This window comes from Lonchura striata, chromosome 4A (assembly GCF_050655825.1).
Source record: "Lonchura striata isolate lonStrDom1 chromosome 4A, ASM5065582v1, whole genome shotgun sequence".
NCBI lineage: Eukaryota > Metazoa > Chordata > Aves > Passeriformes > Estrildidae > Lonchura > Lonchura striata.
The window spans coordinates 17,448,664-17,476,101 of record NC_140742.1 but is presented as its reverse complement, the minus strand read 5'-3'; the positions used below and the strand labels follow the sequence as shown (position 1 = coordinate 17,476,101).

The 27,438-nt window shown below is 43.4% G+C and overlaps 1 protein-coding gene across 6 annotated transcripts; it reads right to left on the bottom strand.

Annotated features, from left to right (window-relative positions):
• ATP7A (ATPase copper transporting alpha) lies at positions 1-27,438 on the bottom strand. 6 transcript variants are annotated; one of them, XR_014952533.1, is made up of 23 exons: positions 27,320-27,438; positions 21,400-21,568; positions 18,457-18,946; positions 16,966-17,697; positions 16,004-16,210; positions 14,904-15,067; positions 14,112-14,273; positions 13,407-13,483; positions 12,995-13,220; positions 11,827-12,060; positions 11,565-11,656; positions 11,042-11,169; positions 10,729-10,883; positions 10,300-10,434; positions 8,958-9,152; positions 7,773-7,955; positions 7,263-7,476; positions 6,480-6,626; positions 5,939-6,081; positions 5,424-5,627; positions 4,744-4,899; positions 3,727-3,829; positions 1-3,373 (listed from the first exon to the last, which is right to left on the bottom strand). XR_014952533.1 is itself a non-coding variant. In XM_085571014.1 (23 exons), exons 2-23 carry the CDS (start codon positions 21,505-21,507, stop codon positions 3,097-3,099), a joined length of 4,494 nt encoding a protein of 1,497 aa, XP_085427140.1. In that variant the 5' UTR covers positions 21,508-21,568; positions 27,320-27,438; the 3' UTR covers positions 1-3,096. The 6 variants fall into 6 exon arrangements, 5 of the variants coding, with proteins under 5 accessions (XP_085427140.1, XP_085427143.1, XP_085427142.1 ...); XM_085571014.1 differs by having other exon boundaries at positions 4,782-4,899; XM_085571017.1 differs by having other exon boundaries at positions 4,782-4,899; positions 8,958-9,098.

Sequence of the window (27,438 nt, the reverse complement as noted above, 5' to 3'; positions counted from 1 at the left end):
TTTGGATGCTACATCTTTATTACAGAGCTTATAACTCCCATTAGAATGATGGAGGCACAGTCTTAAAAGAATAGGAAACATGAGACAACATGTTCTGAGATGCAAAGAACTCTAACAGCCCTACATTAACATTCCAACCAGAATTCACTTCTCCATTCCAACCAGAATTCACTTCTCCATTCTTCATCCCTAAAACTGAATAACAAAAGTTCTCCAGTTTAATTTTGTTGGAAGTTCTACACGCAAAAAAATAAGCACGGGTTTTAATAAATAAAAGTGTTTTCTTGCTTCCATTGTGTTCCAGCAACTTCACATTATTTTCTTTTTTTTTTTTTTTGTATAAAATTTCAAGTGTTTTAAACTTTTAAAAGTAAGTTTGGTAAGATTCAAAGAGTAACTTTTAAAGCCTGGAGCAGATGTATTTTTTTATTAAATAGAGCACAGGTTTATAAATAGCTAGACAGAGAAAACAATAAAATAGACAAAGGAGTAATATACTATTGTTTGTAACTGAGTGTTTCCAAGTGATAGTTTAAATTTCTGAATCCAAACTGTCTTCAACAAAAGCAACCTATTTACATATTAAAACATTTACATTTGGGAAAACATTGAGCTCCCACACATGATTCCACTAGTACTGTACATTCAAACAGGGATTTTGGTTCTTCAACGTAAAGCACCTTTTGTAATATTTTAATCACAAGATAAACAGAAGTCATTACCTCACCCTTGGGGAGTGCTGGACAGAGAACCTGCTTTCAAAAAATCTGAGTTTATCACAACCACCTTGTCCCCACCCTGCCTTGGGCTCAGTTATTTACTCTCCCCAGAGCCTGATCCTCTGACTATCCCTACAAGCTGCTCTCACATCCCTCCCAGCCAGCAGCTGCTGTTCCTCATTCTGTGATAATCATCCTGCACCTCTTTAAGTGTTCTGCTTTGGAAAAAGAGCCTTATTTTTCTGTACCTGGAAACACTGAGTTTCACAGAAAACAATAAAGCCTAGGAAAAACACCTGTGTTGGGAAAAAGTTGGAGGTAAATCCATAAACATTCAACCTACACAGCATTTGGACAACGAAAGGTTGAAGACAAAGTGCTCTAAAAATATATTTGGAAATTGTTTAACAAGCTGTTTATACTGCTTTATTTACTAACCAGGAATTCAACCCTGAATTACCTCCCCATTTCCTGCAGTAGGAGGGTGATGTGGCATTTCCAAGCCATCCACTCCCCAGCCAGCACTGAAACTCCCATCTGAAGGAGTGGCTGAGACCACCCACAGCACAGACAGAAATATGTAAATATCTCCCTTGCACCTGCACAACCGTGCCAGGAACACAGAGAAGGAGGGTGGGTAAACAAGACAACTGAAATCTTTGCATGATTGTGAGGCACTAAAACCCATCCTAACATGATCAAACAGCTTTGGGTAACGATCTGCTTTGTAAGAACAGCTCTGCTGCTGCAAAATGAGAACAAAACCTCATGGAATGGCTGTGCAGTGATATATCTCAGCATGTAACTACACCACATATTACATACAGGTGTCATCTAATTTATAAAAATATTCTATATTCATGTAGAGATATTATAGAAATATTTTGTTTCCTTGAACCAGCAGCACGTGATACTGCTCTCCTCACTGCAATACAGGTACTCTGCTTTCCTAACAACACATCCCCCAGCACAGCTCTTCTGCTCTCACACAAAGGGATTTTTCTGGTGGCTCTCAGATCAAATGCAAGAGCTGTTTACTCAGGACTTTTTACATACACAATCTATGCCCTGACATCAGGCTTTGAGTTAAAAAGCAGAACATTAAAGAGAATCTCTTTGTCTTCACCAAACTGAGAATTTCTCCTCTACAAGCACACAGATACACGTTTACATCATGGACTGCAGTTCACAATGAAATTCAACATTATTGAACCCAGCAATTGCTTCCAACAACTGCCTCAGCAGGGGATAGGGAGAGCAAGGTTCAGTGAGTAACAAAGAGGTAACCAGCTACTGCTGATGAGCATCTCTCTCACTGAGGATATTTTTGATATTGATGATTTCATGATCAAGAGCTGCATTTTGATACTGCAGTTCAGCAACAAATGACAACTAGCGTAATTCAATGATGCCTGAATCTGCACACACCAGGCAGAGGGGGTTTGGATCAACCAATGCTGGGCCATTCTTAGAATACAGATGCTTTACAAGCAAAGCCTGAACTGTAAAGTTTTTAAAGGCAGTCTGTGACAAACACCTCTGGTTCATTGAAGGAGTGCCAGAGATCCTGATGGTGAGCACTGCTCCTTCCTAAAGCTGAACACTTTGGCTAAAACCAACTCATACTGATATTGCATTCAGGTGTTGCAGGAGTTTTTGGCTTAGGAGAGGTTGGGAATGAGCAAACCTCCCAACCCAACCTTCAAGCAGACAGTCTCAGGGCAGGAGAGTCCTGGGTTAGGATGTGCAGAGCTCAGCTTGGGTATGGCCCCAAACCTCCCCGTTTTCTGCCACGCCGGAATCTGGATCCCATGGAGGTGATTTGAAGCCTGGAGTGTAAAAAGCTGGAACCTGATGCTGACAACAAGAAAAGGCATTTGAGAGGACCCATTTCTGGCAGAAGGCAGGCTATGGGAGCAAGAGGGCTCTGAAGTAAGGCACATCTCTCTGCAAACAGAACCTTCAGGATTTTGCAGACGCAAATTCACAATTTTTTAACACAGTACTGAACTCCGCTATACGCAAAATAGCTTGGTATAAGGCTGGGAAATCAGTTTCTGCTTCTTTAGTTTCCTTAATTGTATTTTGACAATTTGCCAAAATAAATGCTATACTGCAAGCTCCATGGAATGGGAACAAACCCTGTTTGTGAGCATCAAGAGCCCTGCACCAGATATTTTTGGTAAGTCTAGATTAAAAACCACAAAAGACCCTGGAAAGTCACTGCAAAAACTACCTTACACTGAAGAAGAAATGCATCCAGAAGACCTCCAACAAGGATCAGGACATGCACAGACCTCACAAGAGCTGTTTTGGTTGTGTTTTTTGCTTCAGGGTTTTTTTGTTTTGCCTTCGTGGGGTGGGAGGAGCGAGTCTTTCATAAGGTTGTGTCATCATCTCCCCCAAAGTCCCCCACGAGCAGTGAATGCTTGTCTGGCTCAGTGAGGACGATGCTGTTGACGGAGCGCTTGTCTGAGAACAGGGAGTTGATGGAGGCTCGGCTGTAGGTGATGATTCGATCCATCAGGCTCAGCTTGGGGGAGCCAGCCCCGCTCTCATCGATCCCCACGTGGACACTGATCTCTGACGGGCTCCTGTGCCTCAGCTGGCCACGGGCACGGAACTCCAGCTTCTCAGAACTTGGTTTCTGGTACCTAAGGAAGGGAAAACCAAAATATGTCACTACCTCTGAAGCTGAAGTACACTGAAATATGGATAGAAATTGATTATGCACAAGTCAGAGGCATTTATAATTTGACCAACAAGATTTCTCACAAACTCACAAAGGCCATTAAGGAATTTCCCATTCTGAGCACTTCTGATTTGTACATCTCTTCCCATTAGAAATTACATTTCTAAACACTACTGTCTCCTTAACACAGATCTGTGAACTCTTCTTCAAAAGCCTTCAAAATCTCTCACAGTGCCACACTTATTTTCTGTGACTCCAAATGAAAGACCTGAGCTTCAAATCCAAATTACAAACCACAACACTATTCCTACTCACATCTTCAAGAGCAAAGAAGAAAGCACAACAGAGACTGAGGAGGCAGCCATGGCTGCAGATCCCATCCAGGGCTGTAGAACCAAACCAATGGGCAGGAAGACACCTAGAAAATGACACCAGCAGCAAGTTCAGAGCAGAAACACTGCATTATTCATATATTAATAGATACAACTTCACACGGACTGTCCAGTTATAGTTGTTTTTTAATTTGTTAGTAAGTGGGATTTTAAATTTAAATGACCAATATTTAACACATAAGGATTTGTGGTTTATCTCAACTAGAACCTCAACCTGAAACTCAGAGGTGGTATGTCCTGCCCACCATGCAAAAAAACCTGCTTGTTCACAGGATCAGGCTCTTTCAATAAAACTTTTATCTTGAAGCTATTTTGATGTGCTGAGCACATCCATAGTGGCCATAGCATGGGAGGAGGACAGCTCACTGATGCCTTGAGAAGGCTGACCTAGAGCAGAGGCTGGACAGACCTAAAGAATAAAGCAGGGATTAAAAGAATCTCCTCAATGTATCCTCTTTGGGCAGCACCAGAGCCCAGCCAGGGCTACACCCAAGATGAACCAAAATGGTCCCAAAATCCCCGACTGCTCACGGGGGCTCTCAGTTTTATAAGTTCTGCTCCATTTACATATTGGAGTTAATTGTGCAATTCCAGCTTTAGCCCATGCAGTCCCATGCTTCTTGGTTTTCTCCCTTCAATTCACTATTCTTAATGCTTTTTGGGCCTGAAATTTATATCAGTTGTCCTCGGTCCCCAGCTAGAGAAGGAATTGTTTTGTCTGGCCACTCTGTGAAGAGAGCTCACCAACACTTAACATGAAGCTCAGAACTCCATACTGAAACAGTACAGAATATGAAAAATATAAAAGCTAATACTTAAGGCATCATCACGGCTACTCCACTACAACGTCCCCAGGCAGAGAACTCTGCCCTTACTGACAGCCAGAAAGACAATGGAAACTCTCCCAAACAACAGTAAATCACTGCAATCTTCTACTCACTGAGCCCAATCCAATTAGTGCAGGCAGCACTCACACACCTGCAGCTATGGGAACTCCAATGAGATTGTAAATTAGAGCAAAGACAAAGTTGATCCGGATCCTCTTCACAGTTTTCCTGGACAAATCTATGCTTGCTACCACATCCATCAGGTCATCCTGCAAGTTAAAATGTTCATTGGAGCACTCAGAAAGCACAAACGTGGTGTCTTCACAGTCCTGTTACAGCTCACTACAGTGCACTGGATGAAACAGGCTAATCACAGTGAGCCCTCTGGAGGCTGCTCTGCTCAGTGCCAATCCATCATAACCCAAGGAATGTCCACAGCACCTCCCAGGACAGCTCCAAACACTGCCCACAGTCTGCCAGGGAGTTGCTGATGTGTAGGAAGAAGTGCCTGTAACCCTGGAGGTACCATGGTGAGTTACCCAAATGCAATTTATGTTTGCCAAAGGATGGGGCACTTTGTCTTCCTTTGCCACTCTCAAACTTTAATTATCCCAAATGTGCAGTACCCAGAAAATGTGGAAGTTTCCTTCATGGGATAATCACTGCACTAAACACAGTGAAGAATCTCTGCTCCAGTTCTCCAGCTGATGGAGACTGTGCACCCCTGCATCACCCAAAACATCCTGGAATTTCTGATCCTTCCTACCAGCTCCCCTTAATTCTGATGTCTTACCCTGATAAGAACCACATCAGCTGCCTCGATGGCCACATCCGTGCCCGTGCCAATGGCAATTCCCACATTGGCCATGGCCAGGGCAGGGGAATCATTGATCCCATCTCCAACCATGGCCACCCGCTTCCCTTCGTCCTGGAGCTGCTTCACTTTGGCCACTTTGTGCGAGGGGAGAACCTCTGCAAACACTTTGGTGATGCCAACCTGAACAGAGAGAGAGAGAGGACACAGCTTTTCCAGCAGCTGTCAAAGCTCCTGCCTGGAATGATGTGGCCAGGAAGAATGAAACCCATTTTATCACTCATGAGCTAAAGAGCAAACTCAGCTGATGATATGAAAACAGCTCTGAATTTACAGCTGACATTACTTCCATTCAAAAATTTCTTGCGATCTTGATTCCAAATTTTTTAGAATGACCATCTTTCACAGCAGAGCAGCTACCAGCAGTATGAACATGCCACACCACCATTCCTGCTGAAACCAGCTCCAGCCCCAGGCACAGGACACCAGCCCACCTGGGAGGCGATGGACCGGGCTGTTTTGCTGTTGTCACCAGTCATGAGGACAACTTCTAGCCCCATGCTCTTCAAAGTGTACACTGCCAGCTCAGCCTCTGGCTTCACAGTATCTGCAATAGCTATCAAGGCACAGAGCACTCCTGAAAACAGAAAGAAAGTGTTGGTAATAAAGATTTCCAGAACCAGTCCATACTGACAGAAAAAAGTGGGATGATAAGAGGTATCATGACACCAAGACTTAAAGCAATATAGAACATGGACTGTCCAACCACAATAAAAAAATTTTTTTCTCTCCTTTCCCCCTTTTGCTTTCTTTGCATTGTATTATTATGCCCAACTGTCCTGTCAGCTAAGAAATGCAGGAAGAGCCTTTCCCATAAGAAAGTGCTGTAAACTGATTAATTATCTCTTTTCATCCCATTACCCTGCTTCAGGTGTAGCTGCTATGACATCACTACTTATTAATCTCTATTTATGTGATGTTTCATGTGATATTTAGTGGCAATCCAACTGAATACAGCAGCAGCTCTTAACTCACCATCCACAGCTGCCAGGACAGCCGTGCGGCCTCTCCGCTCATGCTCCATCATGGCTTTGTCCACCTCATTCCTCACCATGAGGCCATTCCTGGTCATCCACTCCCTGTTCCCGATGAGAACTGAGTATTTCTGAGAGGTCACAGTAGCTGAAGAAGAAAACACAATGCTACCATCATGTGGATAACCAGGGAGCTCCCCTGCAGCTCATCCCAGCCAGGATCTCCCAACAGCACTTACAAGGAATCCAAACAGAAATACAGAATTCCTCAATACTTTCTGCCCTACCATCTCTTCATGTGACCTTTGCAAGAGAGACACCAACATTCCTTCAGTCCTTGGGAGTCACCCCCTGTCAGAGGGCCAAAGGGCAGTAAAGGACCAAGTCACCTTCCCAGTGCTTCTGATTTCTATGAACAGCCCAATGGGTTGAAAGACCTAACAGTGAGCTATTCTTGAGTGAAAACTAACCAGTTATGCAAATACACATAATTTTGGCTAGCAAATGGTAACTTGGGATGAAGCAAAGTAAAGTCATAGAGAGCTGACAGACAGCTCCTGTCTGATTTTCCAGTCCCATATTCAACATGCTACTTGAAATTGCATTTATCTTAAATGTTCTGAGTGATGTGTGAGCACAAAATAAACTAATGAGCAACTATTTAATGTATGCCTTGATGTCAGCCCAGTTCTCCAAGGTGGAAATAAATGACCTCATTCATAAGGATCCTAAAGACACAGAAGCAAAATTGTCCATTTTATTCTCTAACCCAGAATTAACTTACTTGGTAGTTCAGTGTCAATGATCAAAGCAGGCTGCACTGATTCATCTGTATTCTCCTCAATTTTCACAAGTGTCACATTTTTAACATTGTTTTCTTCAACCATGCTGTTTTTCCTGTAGAGTAATGCTTCAATATTGGTGACTTTGCAACTAATGCCACAGCCTGGAACTACCTGAAAATCTGTACATGTACCAAGGGTTTCCGAGTTCAGCTCCTAGAAAAAGAGGATGGAAACTGATGAAGTTTTTAAATACATAAAAGCACAATGCAATTACAAAGCCCACAAAATAAAGTGCAGTTAAACAAAGAGGAGGAGGGAAATAATCATCAAAATCTAGGTCTGAGTGGTGCCTCTAATATGGTATGATTCATGTGGCTCCACAATTTTCAGCTTTTCCAATCAAACACAGCAACTGCTTAATCTGCATAAACAGTCTTGTGGTATTGAGGAATTCCTGCCAGAGAGGTTCTTGCACAGGGGGGAGCAGGCTGTGTGTGGGAGCCCCTCACCTTTTTGCAGTACTTTGTGATTGCTGCTCCCAGGGGGTGCTCGCTGCTGCTCTCCGCTGTCCCAACAATTGCCAGCATTTTGTGACGAGGGAGGAGGTTCCCCTCCACCAGGAACTTCACCTGCATCACCTCTGGAGTGCCGTGGGTGATGGTCCCTGTTTTGTCAAACACAACCACCTTCACCTGCAGGAAAGCAGGAATATTTCAGTCAATGAACTGAGCATGGAGGTGCAGATTCCTTGGAAAAGCACGCACTCGAACGAAACTCCCAAACATGACTGATGACCTAACACAGAATAACCTGAGCTGGACAGGCCCCACCAGGACATTCCATCAGCTTCTCCCAACAGCTGGCAAAACCCCCAGGCTGGGTGTCGAAGACCACCCTAGGGTTGTGGGGTGGCTCCGTGTGGTGAAAAAACTTCTCCTCCAACCCGAGCTTCCAAAGAAAGGCTCAGCAGTCTCTGTTGTTTGGTCTCAAGGCAGTTTATTGCAAGTTATCTAAAAGATTTTCTCCTGGGGCTGCTGTGGTTTGCTCACAGCTCAGGCAGAGGCACACACACACCCTGACATCCTCTCTGACTCCAACTGCTTCTTCTCTCCCACCCAGGGCTGCTGCTCTCTTTTATATGGTACATTACGTGTTACATGGTTACAGTTTTTCCCAATGCCTATTACCTATATTAAATGGTGCTTTTCTATCTTTTATATGGTACATTACGTGTTACATGGTTACAGTTTTTCCCAGTGCCTATTGCCTATATTAAATGGTGATTTTCTACTCTAAATCAACCTGTGAGTGCCAACATCACCAAGAACATGGAGGTAAGGAAGAAAGAAGAAAGAGCAAGGACAGGACCGGCCAAAATCCCTCCACCTTAAAACCTCTGACACCCATGTACAAAACTAAAACCCCCACTGTACAAGCATTAAAACTCCCCTGTACAATACAAAAAAATTCTGCCGTCTACTTGGTGACTACTTCTCCTATAATATCTAAACTTTTGTGACTTTTGTTCTTCCTACAAGGTTGGTAAATCATTCCATGGCTCAAACCCAAAATCACAGCTGTTTCCAGCTGCCTGCCAGGGTCCCAAATGCTTCTGACCTGGAACCTCCAAAAACGTCTGAGGGACATGTTGAGTTCCAAGAGCTGGCAGCCCCTGGGGCACCCGCAGCGCTCACCTTGTGTGCCATCTCCAGGGGCTCCCCGCCCTTGATGAGGATGCCGTTCTGGGCCCCCACGCCGGTGCCCACCATGACGGCGGTGGGGGTGGCCAGGCCCAGGGAGCAGGGACAGGCGATGCACAGCACGGTGATGGAGGCCTGGAAGGCGAAGCGCACGATCACCTCTGCTGCTGAAATGCTCTTGTTGTAGCCCTGGGCACGGAGGGGAGTCGGTCAGGGAAGAAATCAAACAACAGGAGCAACACATTTGGCTACGCATTGTCTTGGAGGTTGGAAACATCCGCTAACCTGTCTGCTGGGTATTAATACTGAAGTAAAGCACAAGCAAAGTAGGCAAAACCTAAGATGAATCATTAAATTAATGATTAATTAGCCTAATTGTGCTCTATACTGTACTGATAGCTGCATCTACCCACTGGCGCTGGGGGTGTTAATCCTGGAGAAAAGGAGACTCGGGGGTGACCTCATCACTCTACAGCTCCTGAAAGGTGGCTGTGGCCAGGTGGGGTTGGGCTCTTTCTCCAGGCAGCACTGACAGAACCAGAGGACACAGTCTCAAGAGAAATACAGGTTGGATATTAGGAAAAGTTTTTCCCAGAAATAGTGACAAAGTTCTGGAATGTCCTGCCCGGTGAGGTTGTAGGAGTCACCATCCCTGGATGTTTTTAAAAACAGATTTCATGTGGCACTGGATGCCAGGTTTTAGTTGAGGTGTTGGAGCTGGGGTGAATTCCCCTCAACTGTTTATTTATAGGACATTTTCCTAACAAGACACTGTCTGATACAACTCTTTAATTATATACTGTAATAAAATATGCTAGATCAAAGATAGATACAGTTAACAGGAAAAAAAAAAAGGCATATATGAAAATGGCTTTCCTGGAAACTCAGAAATTCTAATCAGAAATAGTTTTGAAACAAGAAACCCTGTGATCTAAGCAATGCTTAAGTCCAAGCTCGGATCCTGACCCTCCTCTGGAATTTGTAACAAAGACAAATTCCACTGATTGCCAAGATGAATTTACACAGAGCTACATACATAATTCGAGACTTCTTTTTCCCTGGAGGAGGGATGGATGGTAGGAAACTGATGTTTAATATTTCTTTTAATTAACGTTTTTTTTAAATCCTAACTTACAAGACTTGATTAATTACTGTGGATTCTTTTCAAGTATAAATGCAGAATGATACAATATAAAAAATACATAATATAAAAAAATGTAGTAACAAGTGCAATAATTGCCTACAAGGGTAAAACAGAAAGGGAACAACTGCAGTCTAATAGAATTGTAAGGCTGTTTATTAAATATTTCAAAAGGTGTTAAGGAGATTTACTTACCAGAAAGTATTTTTCCACTATTTCAAAATCCACAAACCCAATTATAATCCAGGCAAAAAGGGTAACCACAGAGACAGCCACAATAAAAGGAACAAAGTAGCCACTAAGTTTGTCTGCAAATTGCTGGATGGGAGCCTGGGAAGGAGAAACATCACTTAGCACCATCATGTTTGTGTCTGAAGGCACAGAAGAGAAGAATCACAGCTGCTTGCAGCACACTTGGCTTGCTACACTTCATAATTACAGATTTACTTAATAAGAGATGAGACTTGGCTCAGTAGACAGGATCAGAGTCCTTATTCAGCAAGATCCTTCATTATGCAGTTGCAATTCAAATGCAAGCAGTCTCAGCCAGCCCTGCAGTGATTTGGTGTGCTGGTGCCTGCATGAGACAGCAAACCTCAAGTGTTGAAGTGGATGATACTCTACCTTGGAGGTCTGGGCCTCCTCCACGAGTTTAACAATCTGGGACAGAGTGGTGTCAGCTCCCACGTGGGTGGCCGAGATGAGCAGGGACCCGTTCTGATTGATGGAGCCTGCAATAACTGTATTGCCAGGCTTTTTGGTCACAGGCATGGCCTCCCCTGAGAAAAGGGCAGCAAGAGACACAACACTGCTGAAAAAGGCACCTTTGGGACAGCTGCCAGCTCCTGACAAGGGGGGAGGACAACAGCCTCGACTTCCCCTCTGGAGATTTGCTTAAAGAAAAAGATTTCTACACTTGGAAAAAGCAAATGCTGACCTGTGATGAGAGACTCGTCCACCATGGAGTGTCCTTCAATGACACGGCCATCCACTGGGAATTTGCCTCCTGGGACCACTCTGACAATGTCCCCTCGCTGAACCAGCTCCACATCCACTTGCTCCTCACTGCAACGGTGCAAAGGTTTTACAAGAGACTAGAACTGGAGGGACCCAAGCTAAGGAGCTGGCACTACACACAAAGCACAACCCCACTGGATGGCATTAGTGCATACAAAAATGATCACAAGGAAATCATAGTGCTCTTTGAAATGGCCAATTTTATCATAATTTTATTTACTTTCCAGTTCAGAAAATCCACTAATTGTCTTATCACAGGAGAAAAAAAAAATCACCAATAAACCAAAGCAGAGTGTTAATTCTGCATTTTTTTATTTTTATCTGCCAGTAAATCTGAAGTTATTTGCTTCATAGTTCTATAGAATGGTAAAATTTGTCTGTGAACTAAGCATATTAACAACAAAAAAGGAACAATAGAAAAAGCAAATGATAAAGCAAGATACCTTAAAAGAACGTTATCAGGGCCCAAGGTAACAATAGTAGCTTCAGTAGCTTGTAATGAAATTAGTCTTGCCAGTGCTTCTGAGGTTTTACCCTAGAATAATAATTTTCATATTTTTCTGACTATACCATTTAAAAATGGTTCAGTTATTAAAGATGATTTTACAAGACAGAAGGTTAAAAGAACCCAGCAAAGCTTTTGCATGAGATGCTTTGGCAAGGTTCTGGAGCGCTCCTCAGTGCCCTGGTCTCTGCTTTCCTCACCTTTGCCACGTGCTCCAGCCAGCGGCCCAGCGAGATGAACACGAACAGCATCGGGGGCGTGTCGAAGAAGGTGACAGGGTTCACTCTGGCCCTCTCAGCCATTGCCACCAGGAGGATGATGAAGGAGTAGAGGAAGGCAATGGATGTTGCCAGCACCACGAGCACGTCCATGTTGGCCGTGTTGTGCCTCAGTGCTCGGGAGGCCTGGATGTAGAAGTGCCACCCCCCAAACACCTGCAATGGCATTTCACACAATGTCTCTAACACACAGCAGCAGCTCTTCCAGCTTATTTGTGGCGTTTGCCCCTTTCCCTGAACAAAATCCCAGCTCTAGCCAGGGCTGTGGTCTTCCTACAGCACTCTCAGCTATTCCCAGTGCCCTCCCAGTGGGATTCAGGAGCTGCCTCAGGTGTACAGCTGTTGGAGCTCTGGACGCTGAGAATTTTAAACTTTCTATGCTGAAGGGTACAGACCCACAAAAACATTTTATATTTGACCTGAGGCCTTAGAGAAGGCTCCCAAAATTGACTGATAGCACTGAGATTATGGATGCGTAGTTTGATTAGAAGTGTGCAATATCACAAGGTAGAAAACTTAGAGTTTAAGGTTTTAGAATATAGCAATATATATGGGCAAGATGGAGGTTTTATAGCAGTGGCTGGTCCTTTTTCTTCACCACCTTCTTCCTTCTTCTTAATAGGTTTGGGAAGCATTTTGTAATTAGACAGGAAAGTCTACATTGCAGACTTCAGGTGATTAGTTATTGGGTTAACAGTGAAAATAACTTAGGTGTCATTTCTTAAATGGATAGTTTAGCCTTAAATGACCTTGTAACAAATGATTGTTAGCCATTTTTGTGCCTTGTTAGTGAAGAACTGCAGAACACACGCTGTGAGACTGTAACATAGATAAGAAATAATCAACACCTGAGTCTGAATGCAAAACACCATCTCAAGTGCCTTCAATCCCAACCCTGACAGAGGCAGAAAAAAGAAGCCTGGCCTGCCCCTGGGAGTCCCCAGCACCCATTATTTTGGTAATAGCAGAAGCATATAAGATCCTCAAAAGCATTTTGCAGCAGCACAATTGCATTCATACTTTTCAAATTTAATTTCTTCATCATCTTCCAATCTGAGCACTTAAGCCCAGTTGGCATAACCCCACTCACCTGTACAGGGACACAGAGCAAAAATGACAGGAAATTCATGACTGACAATCCTGGTAGGAGCTGGTATTCCAGGACCATGGAGGAGTGGAGGGCCTCCATCTCCTCACTGCTCATGTTGTGATGTGCGTGAGCCTGCGAGAGCTGGCTGTCCATCACCATCATGTAAATCATCAGCCCCATCACAGGGATACAGAAAACCAGGCTCACCACAAAAGACCTTTTCCACCTCAGATTAAAAAAAAAAAAAAAAAAAAGGAAAAAAAACACTTGTATTGCAGTCAAGTGCTAAGTGCTGGAGAAGATTTTAAGTAGTAAGTCTGCAGTTACAGAAAAAAAATAATAAACTGATGGTTGAGTAACAAAGAAAAATCAAAGATGTTTATGGAATCTTAGTATGTTCAGGAATACTTACTGCCTGATCTCCTGTTTGTGATCCAGATGACTGGCAGATCTATCCTTTTTGACTAAGGAAGTAGTAAAACCTAAGTCCTAAGGGGAAAAAAGCACAATAATAAAAAAGGGAACAGTCAGTTCTCAAAAGCACTTTGTGCTCAATTAATGCCCAACTACTGATGGTGCCAGTTTAACCTTTGATTAACTTTATTAACATTTCTGATATAAAACATTACTATTCAGTTACTGTTGTCTGTTACTACTATTTAGTTACTTTTCAAGAAGAGGAAGGCAATCTGATGTAGAAATTAACCTTTCTGGAACAAAAGAGTATTCTAAAATGTGGCTTTCCAAAATGGTTGTTCCTAAAGCACAGAAACTGAGAAACTGAAGGAGAAGGCTGAGAAACTTATTTCACCTCTCACCTGCAATCATACTTTATTTTTAAATAAACATTCTTGATTTTTCTACAACCCTATGCCTAGTATCTGCAAGTCTACCATGGCCTTGCTTTCCCAGTATTTATTTATAAAAACTTAGGCAAACTTGTGACAGAGCATTTTTAAATACACAAATTAGCTGCTGAAACCTGCACTAAGATGAAAGAAGATGGAAGATACCTATTTGTTTTTTGCTTAAACAGCCTTTCCTTCTATTTCTGGGGTGTGTAACTCTTGCAAGAACACGGATATTTTAGGAGACTTGGTGCCTACATGAAACTCACCTTTATCACTTGTATGACATCTCGAGGACCAATGGCTTCAGGGTCATATTTGATGTGGGCTTTGTTGGTTGCAAGAGCTACAGAGCAGTACAAGACACCACTGGTCTTCATGAGGGTGGATTCTATCTTGTGCACACAGGAGGCACAGGTCATCCCCCTCACCTGGAAAATAAAAGTTCCTTCTTGTTGGCAAAGCACATGTTACCTGGCAAATGCACCTTAGCAAGTAGGAAAAGCCACTGGGACTATGCTGCATTATTTATTGCTTTGATCTGGGGTGTGAGCACTGCAGAATCAAAAAATAATTTGGGCTGGAAGGGACCTTAAAGACCATACAGTTACAACCTCTGCCATGGCCAGGGATGCTTCCCACAAAATCACGTTGCTCAGAGCCCCCTCCAACCCTTCTAGAGGAAGCAGAGCACAGGGACAAGGTAATTAAGCCCTGATAAAGCTCTGTTGGATGTTCAGTCTCAGAGCTGGGGGACATTGCACTACACTCAGCTTCAAAAAGTAAAGAAAAAAAAAAAAAGAGTAAATTCTAGCAACAGGAAGAGCAAACAAAAATACAGGAATATTTCTCTGCATTTTCAGTGTAGTAGTAGTAAGCCAGCACAGTTTGCAGGACATGATAAAATCAGTGATACATACCTGATGTATCCTTACACTACATTTTTTATAAATTAACCTCTACTACACTATTAAACTATAGGAACTGGACACTAACACAGGCACATCCAACAGATAAAAGCAATAAAAGCTGAAGGTGGCTGGGTTTAGTGGGCAGCTTACTACAAGTTCCAGAATGCCATCTCCTTCCCCACAGTTTTCCATCACGGTGGCTCCGAAGCCCAGCTCCCGAATGAGCTCTGCAATAGCTGCAGGGTGAATGACAGCAGGGTTGTACCTCACTTCTGCCTTCCCTGCCATGAGGGCAACGAGGATCGAGTGGATTCCTAGGAAACAAAATGTGTGAGTGGCAGATCAGGCTTAGGAAACATCCTGCATTTATTGTAACATGAGGGCACAACACAATTTATTGAAATTGGGAAAGCTTCCTTGTTGTATATAAAGAGATATAGCCTCATGTTTGGAAGGTATACCAGCACCCCAGTGCAGGTGTGACAGATGAAAGCATCACCTCACATAAGCAGCATGCCTTTAACAGTCTAATTACAAACATTTTATCCATACTATATGAAAAAAAAATCTATTTTTCCTTAAAAGAAATTATTCTAAGCTACAGGGCTGCCTATTTCTCTGATCTGCATTTACCATTTCTGGAAGTTTTTTTTCAGGAGAACCTGTATGAGAAAGGGCAGATCTAATAGTGCAATCCTACTGGGCACTGAGAGGATTTAGATTCATCCATTTTCTAGGATGAAGAAAATTAAAATCCAGACTGACTGAAAACCATCCATCTTCATTACAATAATTAAACACAGTCTGCATTAATGACTCTGTTACATCACAGTCATGCAGCCGTTTGTTCCTGCAAATATAATCACAGACACCAGTGCCCTGACTCGCAGAGCTAAAATTAACCTGTGTCCCTTTAATCCCCTCACACTGTCCCTTCTCTCAGCTCCCTAAAGCACACATCTGCTTCTGCCTTTCAGCTGCACACCTGGGAACCTCCCTCCAGAAGGAAAGGACTGTTTTACCTTCCAAAGGATCCCCTCTTTGGTCCCAATATTCTCTGGAGCACTCAGCTGCTGCCTTTGCAGCACAGCCATAAAGCAGCAAGGATGTCCCTGCTCCCATCCTATGGGCCAGAGGGGAGGAGGAACACCTGTCCTGACAACCCACCCCTTAAAAACACTGCAAAAGCCAGAAGGATTCTCCAAACAAGTGCTTGGAAATGTAACAGACCCCACTGACACCCATCTCACCATCCTCCCTTCTCAGGTTCCTCTCGATGTTGGCCACACACGAGGCACACGTCATTCCTGTGACCTGCACGTAGCACTTGGAGATGGTCTTGCTCTCCTGCCTGCCAAGGTGGGCTGGTGGCACTTTGGAGGGTTGTTCAGGCTTGTGAGAATCTAGCTGTACTTCAGGGCAGGGCTGAGCTTTGGCCACAGGGAGCTCTGCCTTCGCTGCAAAGGAGAAGGCAGATTGTGACAGTGTGAGCAGCCAGCGCAGGGAGGGATGAGCTGCTGTGACACACTGCTGTTCACTGGGATTGAAAATGGAAACTGTGGTTGCACACACCTTGTCAGTCTGACCCACCCACCCCTCTGTGGATCAGCGTCAGCAAAAGAAAACAAGACAAAGGTGGGCCACTGAATAACTTACTGGTTTGCTACTATTTTTCCTTTTGCCTTTCCTCATTGTCTTTGTTCTGTTGCACATCCTTTGTCTTCTCCTGTAGCTGGAAGCAAAACCTCTGTGTTGCAACCTTAGTTTTACACACAGTTTTATTGACTTTACCTGGAGCACAAAGCTAAACTTGCAAGCAAGTGCATGTTCCATAAGCTAAACCAATGTTTTTAACCTTAGAGAGGGACTCTGGAACTACAGGCTCCTTACAGCAATTCAGGGGATGCTGTGTTTTCGCAGGAACAGGGTGAAAAGGATTAAATGTGAGCACCCAACCACTTCTGCAGCTATTGGCATAAAGTAGCATTTATCTGACATATTTATATTGCCAGACACCTCAATCATTTGAATCAATCTGATGTATTAAAGGATGTGCACATTATATTTAATGATCTCATCTGCAGTGAAGAGATAAAGCTTCTCTTGGCAAGCACAAAGTGTATGTCAGCTGTAAAATTTCATCTTGAGGGGTACCAAATCCTGAACAAAACTGCACAATCCTTGTAAATTTAAAAGTTTCACATGTCATTACCTGGAAAAGATGCATCAAATCCCATATCCTCTATTGAGGACCTCAGGTCTTCTGGGCTTGTTTGCAGTGGGTCATATTCTATAGTTCCAGTTCCATTTGGGAGAGAGACATGAACAGATTTCACACCTGCCTTCTGGGACAGCACCCCCTCGATGGACTGCACACAGGAGCTGCAAGTCATACCCTCAATATTGATCACAACAACTTGAGTGAGGGGCTGGCTGGGATCCTTGGAAGGAGGGTGAGATTTCAGTGGAGATGCCAGCATGGGGAAAAGTGCCAGGCTCTCAGGCTCCTCAGGAAGGCTGACTCTGAACCTCTCTGGAGACACATTTTCCACAGCTTTCCTCAGCTTCTCTAGGCTAATTAAGCTTGGGTTGTAGTTTATAGCAGCAGATTTGTTCTCTAAAGAAACCACGACACTCGCCACTGCCGGCAGCGCCGACACGGTGCTCTGGATGTTGAGGACACAGGAATTGCAGTGCATCCCCTCAACTCTGAACACAACTGTCTTTGTGCCAGTCCCACTGGAGTTTTCCCTCTGTGATGCCTCAGAGATTCTGGGCTGAGCATTCCTCAGCCTCTCCAGGTCAATGCCACTGAGCTTCAGGGGTCTAGGCTGCTTTTTGAAGGCTGCTGTGAAACCTGCAGCTTCAATTTGCTGTTTTATTTCTTCTGCTGTGATTAGAGGAGGCTGGTAGACAACAACAGCTTCCTTATTGTCCAGGGACACTGGAAATTAATCAATAAAATAAATGTGTATCACTGCCCTAAGCATAACAACCACATCACAGGATCTTGTCAAAGCTTTCCAGCAACACTTTAAAGGGTCAGAAATGTAACTGCAACAGAAAGGAGATTTCATTGGTTTGGTAAAGATCAAGCAACTTAGTTCTTCAACCAGTTTTTGTCTGATACTACAACAATTTTCAACTCCTCCTCAAATTTTTGCTCTTTCCCCAGGATTTTCACAAATGGCATCACTACTTCTTACTGAATTTATCCTTGTTTTGGGGTCTACAGCAATACATTTATCCAAAAGCTAACTATATCAGTAAGCTGCTCTTGCCTTTTAGATTTTTAATTGGACAGAAAATATGAACTATTATTAATTACAATTTTAGAAAGGTATCTGTTATTTGGGATTTCTATAACTGGTAATAAATTTATGGAACACAACTACTCCAGGCTGCCTACCAAATACAAAACAAGCACTGAACACCATCACCCATGTAACAGCCACATTCTTCCCACAATGTGGGCTCCTTTCTTCATTTCTAGTCCACATTAAAACCATAATAAAATACCCAGTCCCACAAAGAGTCACTGTCACACTCAGCTATCTCATCTAAAACCTGCAACTCCATCAGAGGACAAACAGCATGGCCAACTTCAATTTACATAAGAACTCACTAAGGTTGTACCTCTCATCTGTTGAATTCGTGGCGATTTGCCAGCCTCAATTTCCATAAAAGCACACTAAGGTTTTACCTCTAATCCTCTGAACTCCCTGCAGTTTGCCAAGCTTCCCCTCGATGGTGCTGGTGCAGGAGTGACAGGTCATCCCATCGACTTTCAGGCGCAGCACAGCGCTGCTCGCCTGGGACCAGCTGGAATCCTCCCACGTTCCAGGTGTTACCTCTGGCACAGAGATGCTCAAATCTGCTCCTGGGACCATCTGGGTAATGTGCCTGCCATTGGTGATGGAAGGGATGAAAGTCACCACTGCAGTTCTTTGATCAGAGGACACTTTCACATCCAGGATCCCTTTGTTGCTCAGCAGCGTGGCACAGATCTGCTTGGGCGTTAGGGCTGACTGGGCAGGGAGGGTGAGGAAAACTGTGTCGGGTAGAACAGGTTGTGGGTTTGAATCAGCCAGGGTAGCATCAAATCCCATGTCACAGATGGCTTCCTGCAGAGTCACTGGGGTTTGCAGCTTGGAGTCGTAGATGACGAGGGCGTTCTTGTCCTCCAGAGAGACCTCGAGGGGACAAACAAAGCAATTGAGCAAACTGCAACACAGAGCTGGAAGCTGACACTGCACCAGACTAGAGACTGCTCTGACTTGCAGAGATTAGCAATACTTGTCCAGTACAACTTTCACTGCTCACCTCAAAGAGCAAAGGCACAGTGAGTAACTCCTGCTCTCCTGTGCAACAACAGGGCTGGAGAGAACAGGTCCCAGCCCCACCATCCTTTACCAGTCTGTCTGGCCACTTCCACTTGCAACACCCAGACAGCACCAAGGCACCTAATGAAACTTCCAGAGCCAAATTCACCTCAATGAGGATGACTAACCCAATTCAACCCCTGGAGCAAAACAGCCCACAGAAGAAATTTGAATCAGTTAGCAGTAATTCTAATGCAGTTCAGAGTAACTGCCCCCTGGCTACAAGGATGGAAGAAAACACTCTCTGAAAAAAGCCACAGCTTTAAGCAGCAGTGAAAGGAGGCCAGCATTTCCAGGCAATGGAGGCACAGGCTGGTAACTTGCTGTGAGCAAAAACCTGCATCAGACTTCACCAAAACTCACTTTAGACACTTGATGCGTGACAAACATTCAAGAAGCTGTTTTTCCTCTCTGTACATTTTGGTAATCCAGAGACATCCTCATTTGGTAATAACCTTTCCCATCTGATGGTACACATAGCCTCAATTTAATTTGCTCCCAACAGATGATACATCAAACACAATAACTGCAGTTTCCAAAAGGAAAAAGCAATGCCTGCCAGAGGCCCAATACATTATCAATTCAATTCTGTCTTTCCTCTGGGCAAAGGTACAACCTAAAGACCACAGCCATGATTAAATTATATCAGTTAAATCGTTTTAAGAACCACCTTTCCTCATTTCTGTCCCAATTATGGGCCTTAGCAGAATTAGCAACATAGACATTTATGGGTTTCATTGCAGAATAACCTAAAAGCAGCTGTTTGTCTGTATTAGTCATCTAACATTCATGCCCCTTGCTGACCTAATTCATAATCACTGCACAAAACCCTGTTTTATTATTCCCAGAGAATTTTCTGAATCAACTGATCTGCCTAGATTGAAGGTCTGATGCTGCAAAAAAAGATAATTACTGAATATGACCTCTTAAAAGTTTCTTAAAGAGTCCTGCTCTACTCAGACTAAGGTTTTGCAATGTATCTTTTGAAATAGCATTCAGCTTTGGGATAAGATATTTACATAATAACCTAAATACAAAAGCCTTAATACTGTTCTTTTAAAAACCTACTTCATTCCTTATGTAAAGGACACTGGGCATGCATATACACTTCATACACTTTGTATAAATCTCCCTGTCCTATCCAAAGTCACCTGTGTATTCTCAGGAATCACAAGGCTGACAAAATGACATTTTTTGCTAGAAGAAGGAGAAAGAGAAGATTCTGAAATTGGATTGTTTGGGGGGATTATTTTACAGGCTGCTTTTAGCCTTTAGCTAGGTTCATGCTTGCAGATACCCAGTGATTTATCTGGCCATACACAGGGGGCAGTTCAGAGCTCCAGGGCTCTGCTGTCACAGCACAGACTCACATTAAAGCTCCTCTATGGCTGAAGGAAGATGAAAAATTATCTGTCTTGTAAATTTTGCTGCTTTTCACCAAATTTTTTGTACACAAACACCTATTCCAGGCCACAGGGAACTGCTCAGAGCTGTGCAGCACCTGAGCTGCAGGGGAAGTGCATGGCAGTGGGTCCTGCAAAACCAGCTCCAGACAATGATCACACACACCCCAAATGAAAATTGTGCCAAGTTCTGGGAAAGGAAGTGTTCTCCTAAGATTTCCCCATAAAACAGATGTTGACTGTTGATAAAACCAGGAAGATATTATTTTCTTTGGAGTAAAGTCAACAACTAGAGAATATAAGAGGATGGTTTAAGAACACAGATACTAAATAAATAAACTTCTCAATTTTCTGTGCTTAGAACAGTTCTTTTTACCACAGGCTGGGTTACAAAATCCATAGGAATCTACCAGCTTTTAAATTACTTCCATTATTAAAACTTTGTAAAATTATGAATTCTGCAAGGATGATCATCCGTCTACAGTCCAACATTTTGCCCATGACAGAAGAAAGACTAACAATGTTGCTCTCTCCTCTGAGCTAAGAAAAAAGTTAAAACTAAGTCAGGCAAAGAAAGCCTGAATTAGGACAAACCCAGTTCTTGCCTCTTTTTCCCCCATTACTTCACAATACTGAGTTAATTGTAAAGCAGAAAATCAATTAAGAGCAACAGTGACTTAACTCCCTCTGCAGTGAAGCCAGCACCTGCTTTTCTCTTATTTACCAGAAATACACCAATGCACCTCCAACATCAGCCTGCCAAGAAACATTCAGAATAAATGTTATTTTCCTCTCTCAGAGCCCAATTTTTCATGGTTTCCCACCCAAACCTTTGTTAGAAGCAGTGCTACAGTCTCTTACTTTAATGTTGTGGATGCCATTCATCTTCCCAAGGTGCTGCTCAATGCTCTGGACACAGGAGCTGCAGGTCATCCCCTCCACGACGATGGCCACAGATTTTGCTTCCATGGTGAATTTCTACTCAAGTCTGCTCATTGCTGGTGGCTAAAACCAATCAGGACATCAGTTCCTACAGAATTTCACAGAGATTGAAATAAAACAGATGCAGTGGAAGGAGTCCCCGTGGCAGGGCTTGGAGTGAGAGGAGCTTCCAGGTCCCCCCCAGTCCAAACCATTCTGGAATTCCAGGGTTTAACAGAGGACCTCCTTCAACTCTGGTAGATGTCAAAACCTGAGCACACACCAACAGAATGGAAACTCCACGTATTTATTCCCATGAATTCTCAAAACAGGAAAGTGTTCAGACTTCTATTGCTCAATCTGGGATACACTGGAGATCATTTAATTACATCCAGCAAGCTGTGGTTCATTGGTGTGAGATATTAAATTATAGGGGGAAGCAGGAGAGAGGGACAGCAGTTCTTGGAACGCTGAAACAAGAGGATGGCACATCAGCTGGTAACTCTGCTTTTCCACATCTCTCTCTCTCTGTTTGCAAAAACAAGTGATACTGAACTTAGCCCAGGAAGCAAATTAAGCTTTCATTCAGAAGGGTCTCATTTCTACTCCTCTGAAGAGTTTAATTACTGTTTTTGCTCATAAAAACAAGCCCAGGAAAAAAAGATTTACTGAACCTAAGTGAAATTTGTAGAATAACAGCTAATGGAAAGGACTCTTTTGCCCAATGCATAAACTGTTAAATGACTGAGGGGGAAAGAGGGGACAAGAAGAAAATCTCCAGATCTTCTGTTAATATGTTGAAAAAAGTAATGCAAGGTTTTACTGACAGAGAGGTCAGTGACCAGTTAATGTTTGGCAGCAATGGAAGCAGCAGTAAAATCTGATGAGTAACTGAGGAGCTGAAGTGAAGCACAAGCTTAACTTGTTTTCTTACCCTGAGGACTTATCTTGGAAAACTCAATTACATTGATGTTTAGTAAAATAAATTTTTCCTGCTCCATGGTGACATTTCCAGACTGTTCCCTGTTACAGAAGGCCTGAAGGGCTCTGCTTTCACTTTGAGACGTGCCACAAACCATGTAACAATACAAGAAAGTTTCACCATTGAAACAGGTTTACCTCCCTGATGCACAAAATTAAATGTTGAACTTAATTAACAAGCAGTGAAAGAAGTATAAAACTGGGAATACTGACTTTTCCAATAGATTAAATACATCTCATCCCTGCTAAGAACAGAAATAAGACAACTCTTCCTGAGGAGTTACTACAGATCTCACTTCTTCCCTGCTCTTACAAGAGCTGAGTTATTGGAAACACTCAGTATTTGTGTGTGAATACCCACACATTACAGAAATGCAGAACTATCACAAGAATTATCAACCAACAAGAAAGTATTTCACACAGCAGCTCCTTTCTCAGGCTGATCTGCACACTCAGAGGAATAAAATACTTTAAAAACCACTGAGTTACCCAAGAAAACACTTGCAGTGCTGTCATCCTATTGACATGTGATCCTCTGTGCCCCCAGCTCGTCCCCAAGGAATGCCCAGTCCACACCCAGACAAGGACAGCACTGTAACCCCAGTCAGGGACACACCAATATCCCAGAGCCTGAAATGCAAATCAAGTTGCAAAAAGCACTCGACTTGCAGAGAACTTGTGAACACAAGGGACTAAAGCCAGACATCCCAGACAGAACCAATCTGCCCTCCAGTAAGGTTTGGACACGTGCATTTAGAAACATTTCAGGTACATGACCAACTTGAACTGCCCTGTTACTGTACTCTGAAAACAAAAGTAAAGTAAAAGCACACTTTGGCTGTGAGCTGATGTCTAAAATAATCAAAGGTTGGCAAGATGCTGCTTTGGAGGAGAGCTGGGGTACAGGGAAAACCTGCTGAGCTCCTGCCTGCCTTCCTGAGCTTTGGTTTAAGAGACTCGAGCTGCAAGTACAATAACATCCATTTTTACAAAACCAGGATACAATGTTGAAGGTTGTCTGTCAAACAATTAGCAGTGATTACAGTAACCAGCAGCACTGCTACAAAATGCCCAATGCATTCAAAACCCAACTGTTTAAATATGTAAAAATAACATTAAACTTCTTTTCACATCTATTATTATTACAGTTTGTATGGACAAAGTGTTTCCTCCATTTTCTCAGACTGTTTTCTTGCCCTCTGTAGCTCATTCATAAACACAGCAGAGAAAACCCTTTCCTGGAAGAAGCCGAAATTGAAACAAAAACTATAAAGGTGTAAGAAAAAAAAAATTAAATTTATTCTTCCTTTTTTACCCTTCAAGACCCTGAGGTACTAGGACTGAAACCAGAACTTCCATCACTACAATTTATCTGTTGGACCAAACTGGCTCTTTGTTTTGCTCTCTGGCCTTCCATTAAGAATGACCCAGATCTCTTTGACATGAGCATCACTCACAGCTCCCTGCTGGTGGGCAAGACAAACAATGTGGATTTTTATTTGCTTTGTTACAGGTTGCTAACAGCTTCTATACTAATTTAGAAAAAAAAAAACCCAGGTTGTTCTCTAAAAGGTGAGACATGTTGAAATCTAATGAGCAGAACTGGTCTCGTCAATCAGTCACATATTATTAACACTGAACTGTTAATGAGCTGTTTCTTAATCACTGTTTTCTGCACAACCGTGCTGAAATTTTCAAAAGCCAAACTGTCTGGATTTCCTGTGCTCCTGAAGCTTCAAAGAGATCTTGTTCTCAGAATGACACACAGGGTTGTACACAATGACTCTGAAATAGATAAATCCTTTTTTCCTCCTCTTGCAAAATTCCCAGGACAACCAGTTAAATTTAAATGTAATCTCAGGTTGTATTCTACCTTGTCATATTCATTTCATTTCTGATGCTCTACCTCCCTTACAAGTGGTTCAAGGTACAAAGAATTTGGCTGGAACTTGAATTAAATATTTGTCATATTTCCTTCTGAAGTCCATAACTAAGCAGACTGAAAATACCTGTTGCACCAATGAATTAGGATTAGATGCACACAAAAGGTAGAAAAATACTAACAATGTAATCCTAATTCTCCTCGCTTGGGTTAACATTTTCCCAACAAAACAGACTTAGAAGTCAAAATATCTGCAGCAATCCACATATTCCACATCAATGGTTTGTGCAAGTTAGCACGGACACATCCTTTTAATTACAATACATTTTCTTATAGAGAAAAGACTTGCAGCTGAGGTCCTGAAAAGACCTGAGATGCTAAATTAAGGATTACACAGGTTTTAGAGAAAAAAATAATACTTTTACTCTTAGCCAGTACATTGCTCCATCTATAAAACACCTTCACCATCAATTATGAAAGAATTTCAGGATTTGACAACATAAAGAAATGGCAGTTCCCTTTAGGAGTTACCAGCTCTGTATTTAGTTCCATTTTCTTGAAGAAAGTCAGTTAGTGCTTCTAGGAAGTAAATGAAGCAATAGAAAGAGATGATTTCTAGTTCCATCAGATATTTCTCCCTATGGAAAGGAAAATTCAATAGTGATCAAGCACAAGGTGACTAAGACACTCATTCATCTCTCTAAATAGTTTTTTGATATGCTAACACCAGTCACTGTAAGTAAAATATCTGAAGAAATAAGGCTCAATGAAGTGAAAGTTAAGTAATTCATTGAGTCCACACTATCAAAAAAAATTATAAAATGAGCAATGCAAAGAGGAAGTTACAACTCAAGAATCCCATTTAACCCTAAAAAGGCAATTTGGTGCTTCTACCATCTGAGCACACCCAGGCATCACAGGGCAGCAAAGCTCTGTACCCCACACACCACTTTGTGCCAGTTTTAGGATCAGTAGGGCTACAACTAGGGAAGACAGATGTTCCTGGTTACCTGTACAGCTCCAGTTTTCACCAGTTTATAATTACCTTGAATTTATAGCTGCTGAAGTTAAAAGAGGTCACAGCTTGACAAATACCACACAAATGCCAGCAAAAGAATCTTGCAGGTTTAATTACAGCCTCTGGATTTTATTAAATCTCTAAATGGCCAAGTGTTGCTTAGTTTCTTTATTTAAGGCAGAAGAAAGCTGAATTACTTTTTACATTAAATGGAAAAAAGGTGCCTGTACCTCAGTGTCTGCAAGGACCTATGAAAAAGAGCAAAGGGCAGGAAAGGGAAAAAGCTGCATCATCTCACCCTTGGGCTTGAAAAGCACTACAGGAGATGAGTCCAACAGGGAAGCAGGAGGTTTTATAGGGTTCATGGGCAAACAGAGCCACTGGAAAGTGTGACGAGGTAGGAGATATGTATGATAGGCCCATGGGGAGATGAGGCTTAATCATTGAGAGAGAAACTGTACATCTGCAATAAATGTCCCAGCTACGTGACACTTCAAATAGGTTGTAATTCATGTTGCTCAAGACTTTAACAAGCCTTGCTTGGTCAGCGGAGCATGGAAATTGCTCTCAAGGAATTTATTTCTGTATCAACTGCATAGGGAAGAAAAAAGCACACACTGCAAGCACTCTGCTTCACTTCTAATCAGTTTTACAGTACTTGAGACAAATACTTAGTAAATCCTTTAACTCGTTCTTGGCCTTCCACAACTGCCTGAAGTCAGATTTTTGGAGAACACAAATGTTTCCTTGGAAGAATCATAGGAAATATTTTGAGTGGAATATAATTTATAACGCCTTGTTATGCAAACCTACCAAGGTCAATGGGAGCTCCTCAATCTTAAGTTTAGTCTCAAAGTACTCAGCAACAAGATGGAATGCATCATATAGTAAAAATAAGAAGAGTAAGACAGCAAATTACATTTAATGTCAGCTTTTGCTTCCCTGCTTTGCCAGCTGGGAAGGAAAAAAGCTCCAGGTCTTTTCTCTACTAAGAAAATACATTATAATTATTAATTTCTAATCAAACTGGATTTGTGCTCACACAGGGCATTATCATGCACATAAAGTCCCACACTACCAAATCTTTGCCTATTTATATCCACACAATACAACAAGCATTTAAGTACAGAAACTCGACCTTTGATGGCTGCACGAAGGATTTTAAGATTTTAATTTTACACTACTTACATACAATTTCCAGAACATGGACAGAGGGAGGAAACTGTTGTGTTGTTCTTGCCCATTTTTGAGAGAATTCACTCCAAAGCCTCATCAACAACTACTTACCCTTTTCTAGAATACCCACACTAAACTTTTAATTAGAAAAAGGTGTTTGTGCACAGAGTGCTGACATCATAAGGTGGCATAAGGTGACATAAGAATAAACACTAAGTAAGGAGTTTCAGAGGGACAAGCCGAGCAGCTCAGAATTGGAACAGCAGGTCAGTGACTCATGAGCTCCGAGACTTTCTCTGGTCACTGATGGCAGCACAAGAGGGACTTTTCCAAGCGAGTGCCAAGACCCGAAACGTGGATGCCCCGGCAGCGGAGCCGGGCTCCGGGCCCCGCCAAAGCCCCGGGAATTGCCGTGCCGGCTCCGGGGCTGCTCCGGGACACGGAGATGCCGCCGAGGCGCTTTGGGGGTGCCCCGGGGCTTCACCCCCCGGGTTGCGGGCACCCTCACGCACCGGACTCTCCGAGGGGCCGGACAGAGCCCGGTTTGGGGGCCCCGAGCCTCCCCTCCCGTCTGGGGCAGCCCGGCACCGCCGCCCGCGCACCCCCTCCCCGCCGGGACACGGCGGCAGCGGCCCGGGGGCAGTCCCGGAGCACGGAAGAAAGCGGGAGCGCCAAGGCGGGTCCGCACCCACGGAGGGAAGCGGGAACCCCACGAGGGTCCGCCCCGCAGACCGGGGGAGCGGCAGTGCCGGGGCGGTCGGCGCAGGCGGGGGGAAGGAGCCCCGAGCGGGGCCCGCACTCACCGAGACCGCGGGACCGAGCGCCGCTCCCGGCCCGCCACCGCCGCGCGCGTCCCTGCCGGCCACGTGACCGCCCGCCACGTGACGCGCGCGGACACGTGACGGCGCGGGAGAGGGCGGGG

Bases quoted from the DNA above. Each gene is read 5' to 3' on its own strand.
- ATP7A (XM_085571014.1), bottom strand. From the start codon at position 21,507: ATGGAAGCAAAATCTGTGGCCATCGTCGTGGAGGGGATGACCTGCAGC. The intron at 7,956-8,957 runs GTGAGCGCTGCG...GCTTTCCTGCAG, and splicing joins CCCTGGAGATGGCACACAAG to GTGAAGGTGGTTGTGTTTGA. The intron at 6,627-7,262 runs GTAAGTTAATTC...TTTCTTCTTCAG, and splicing joins CATTGACACTGAACTACCAA to CTACTGTGACCTCTCAGAAA.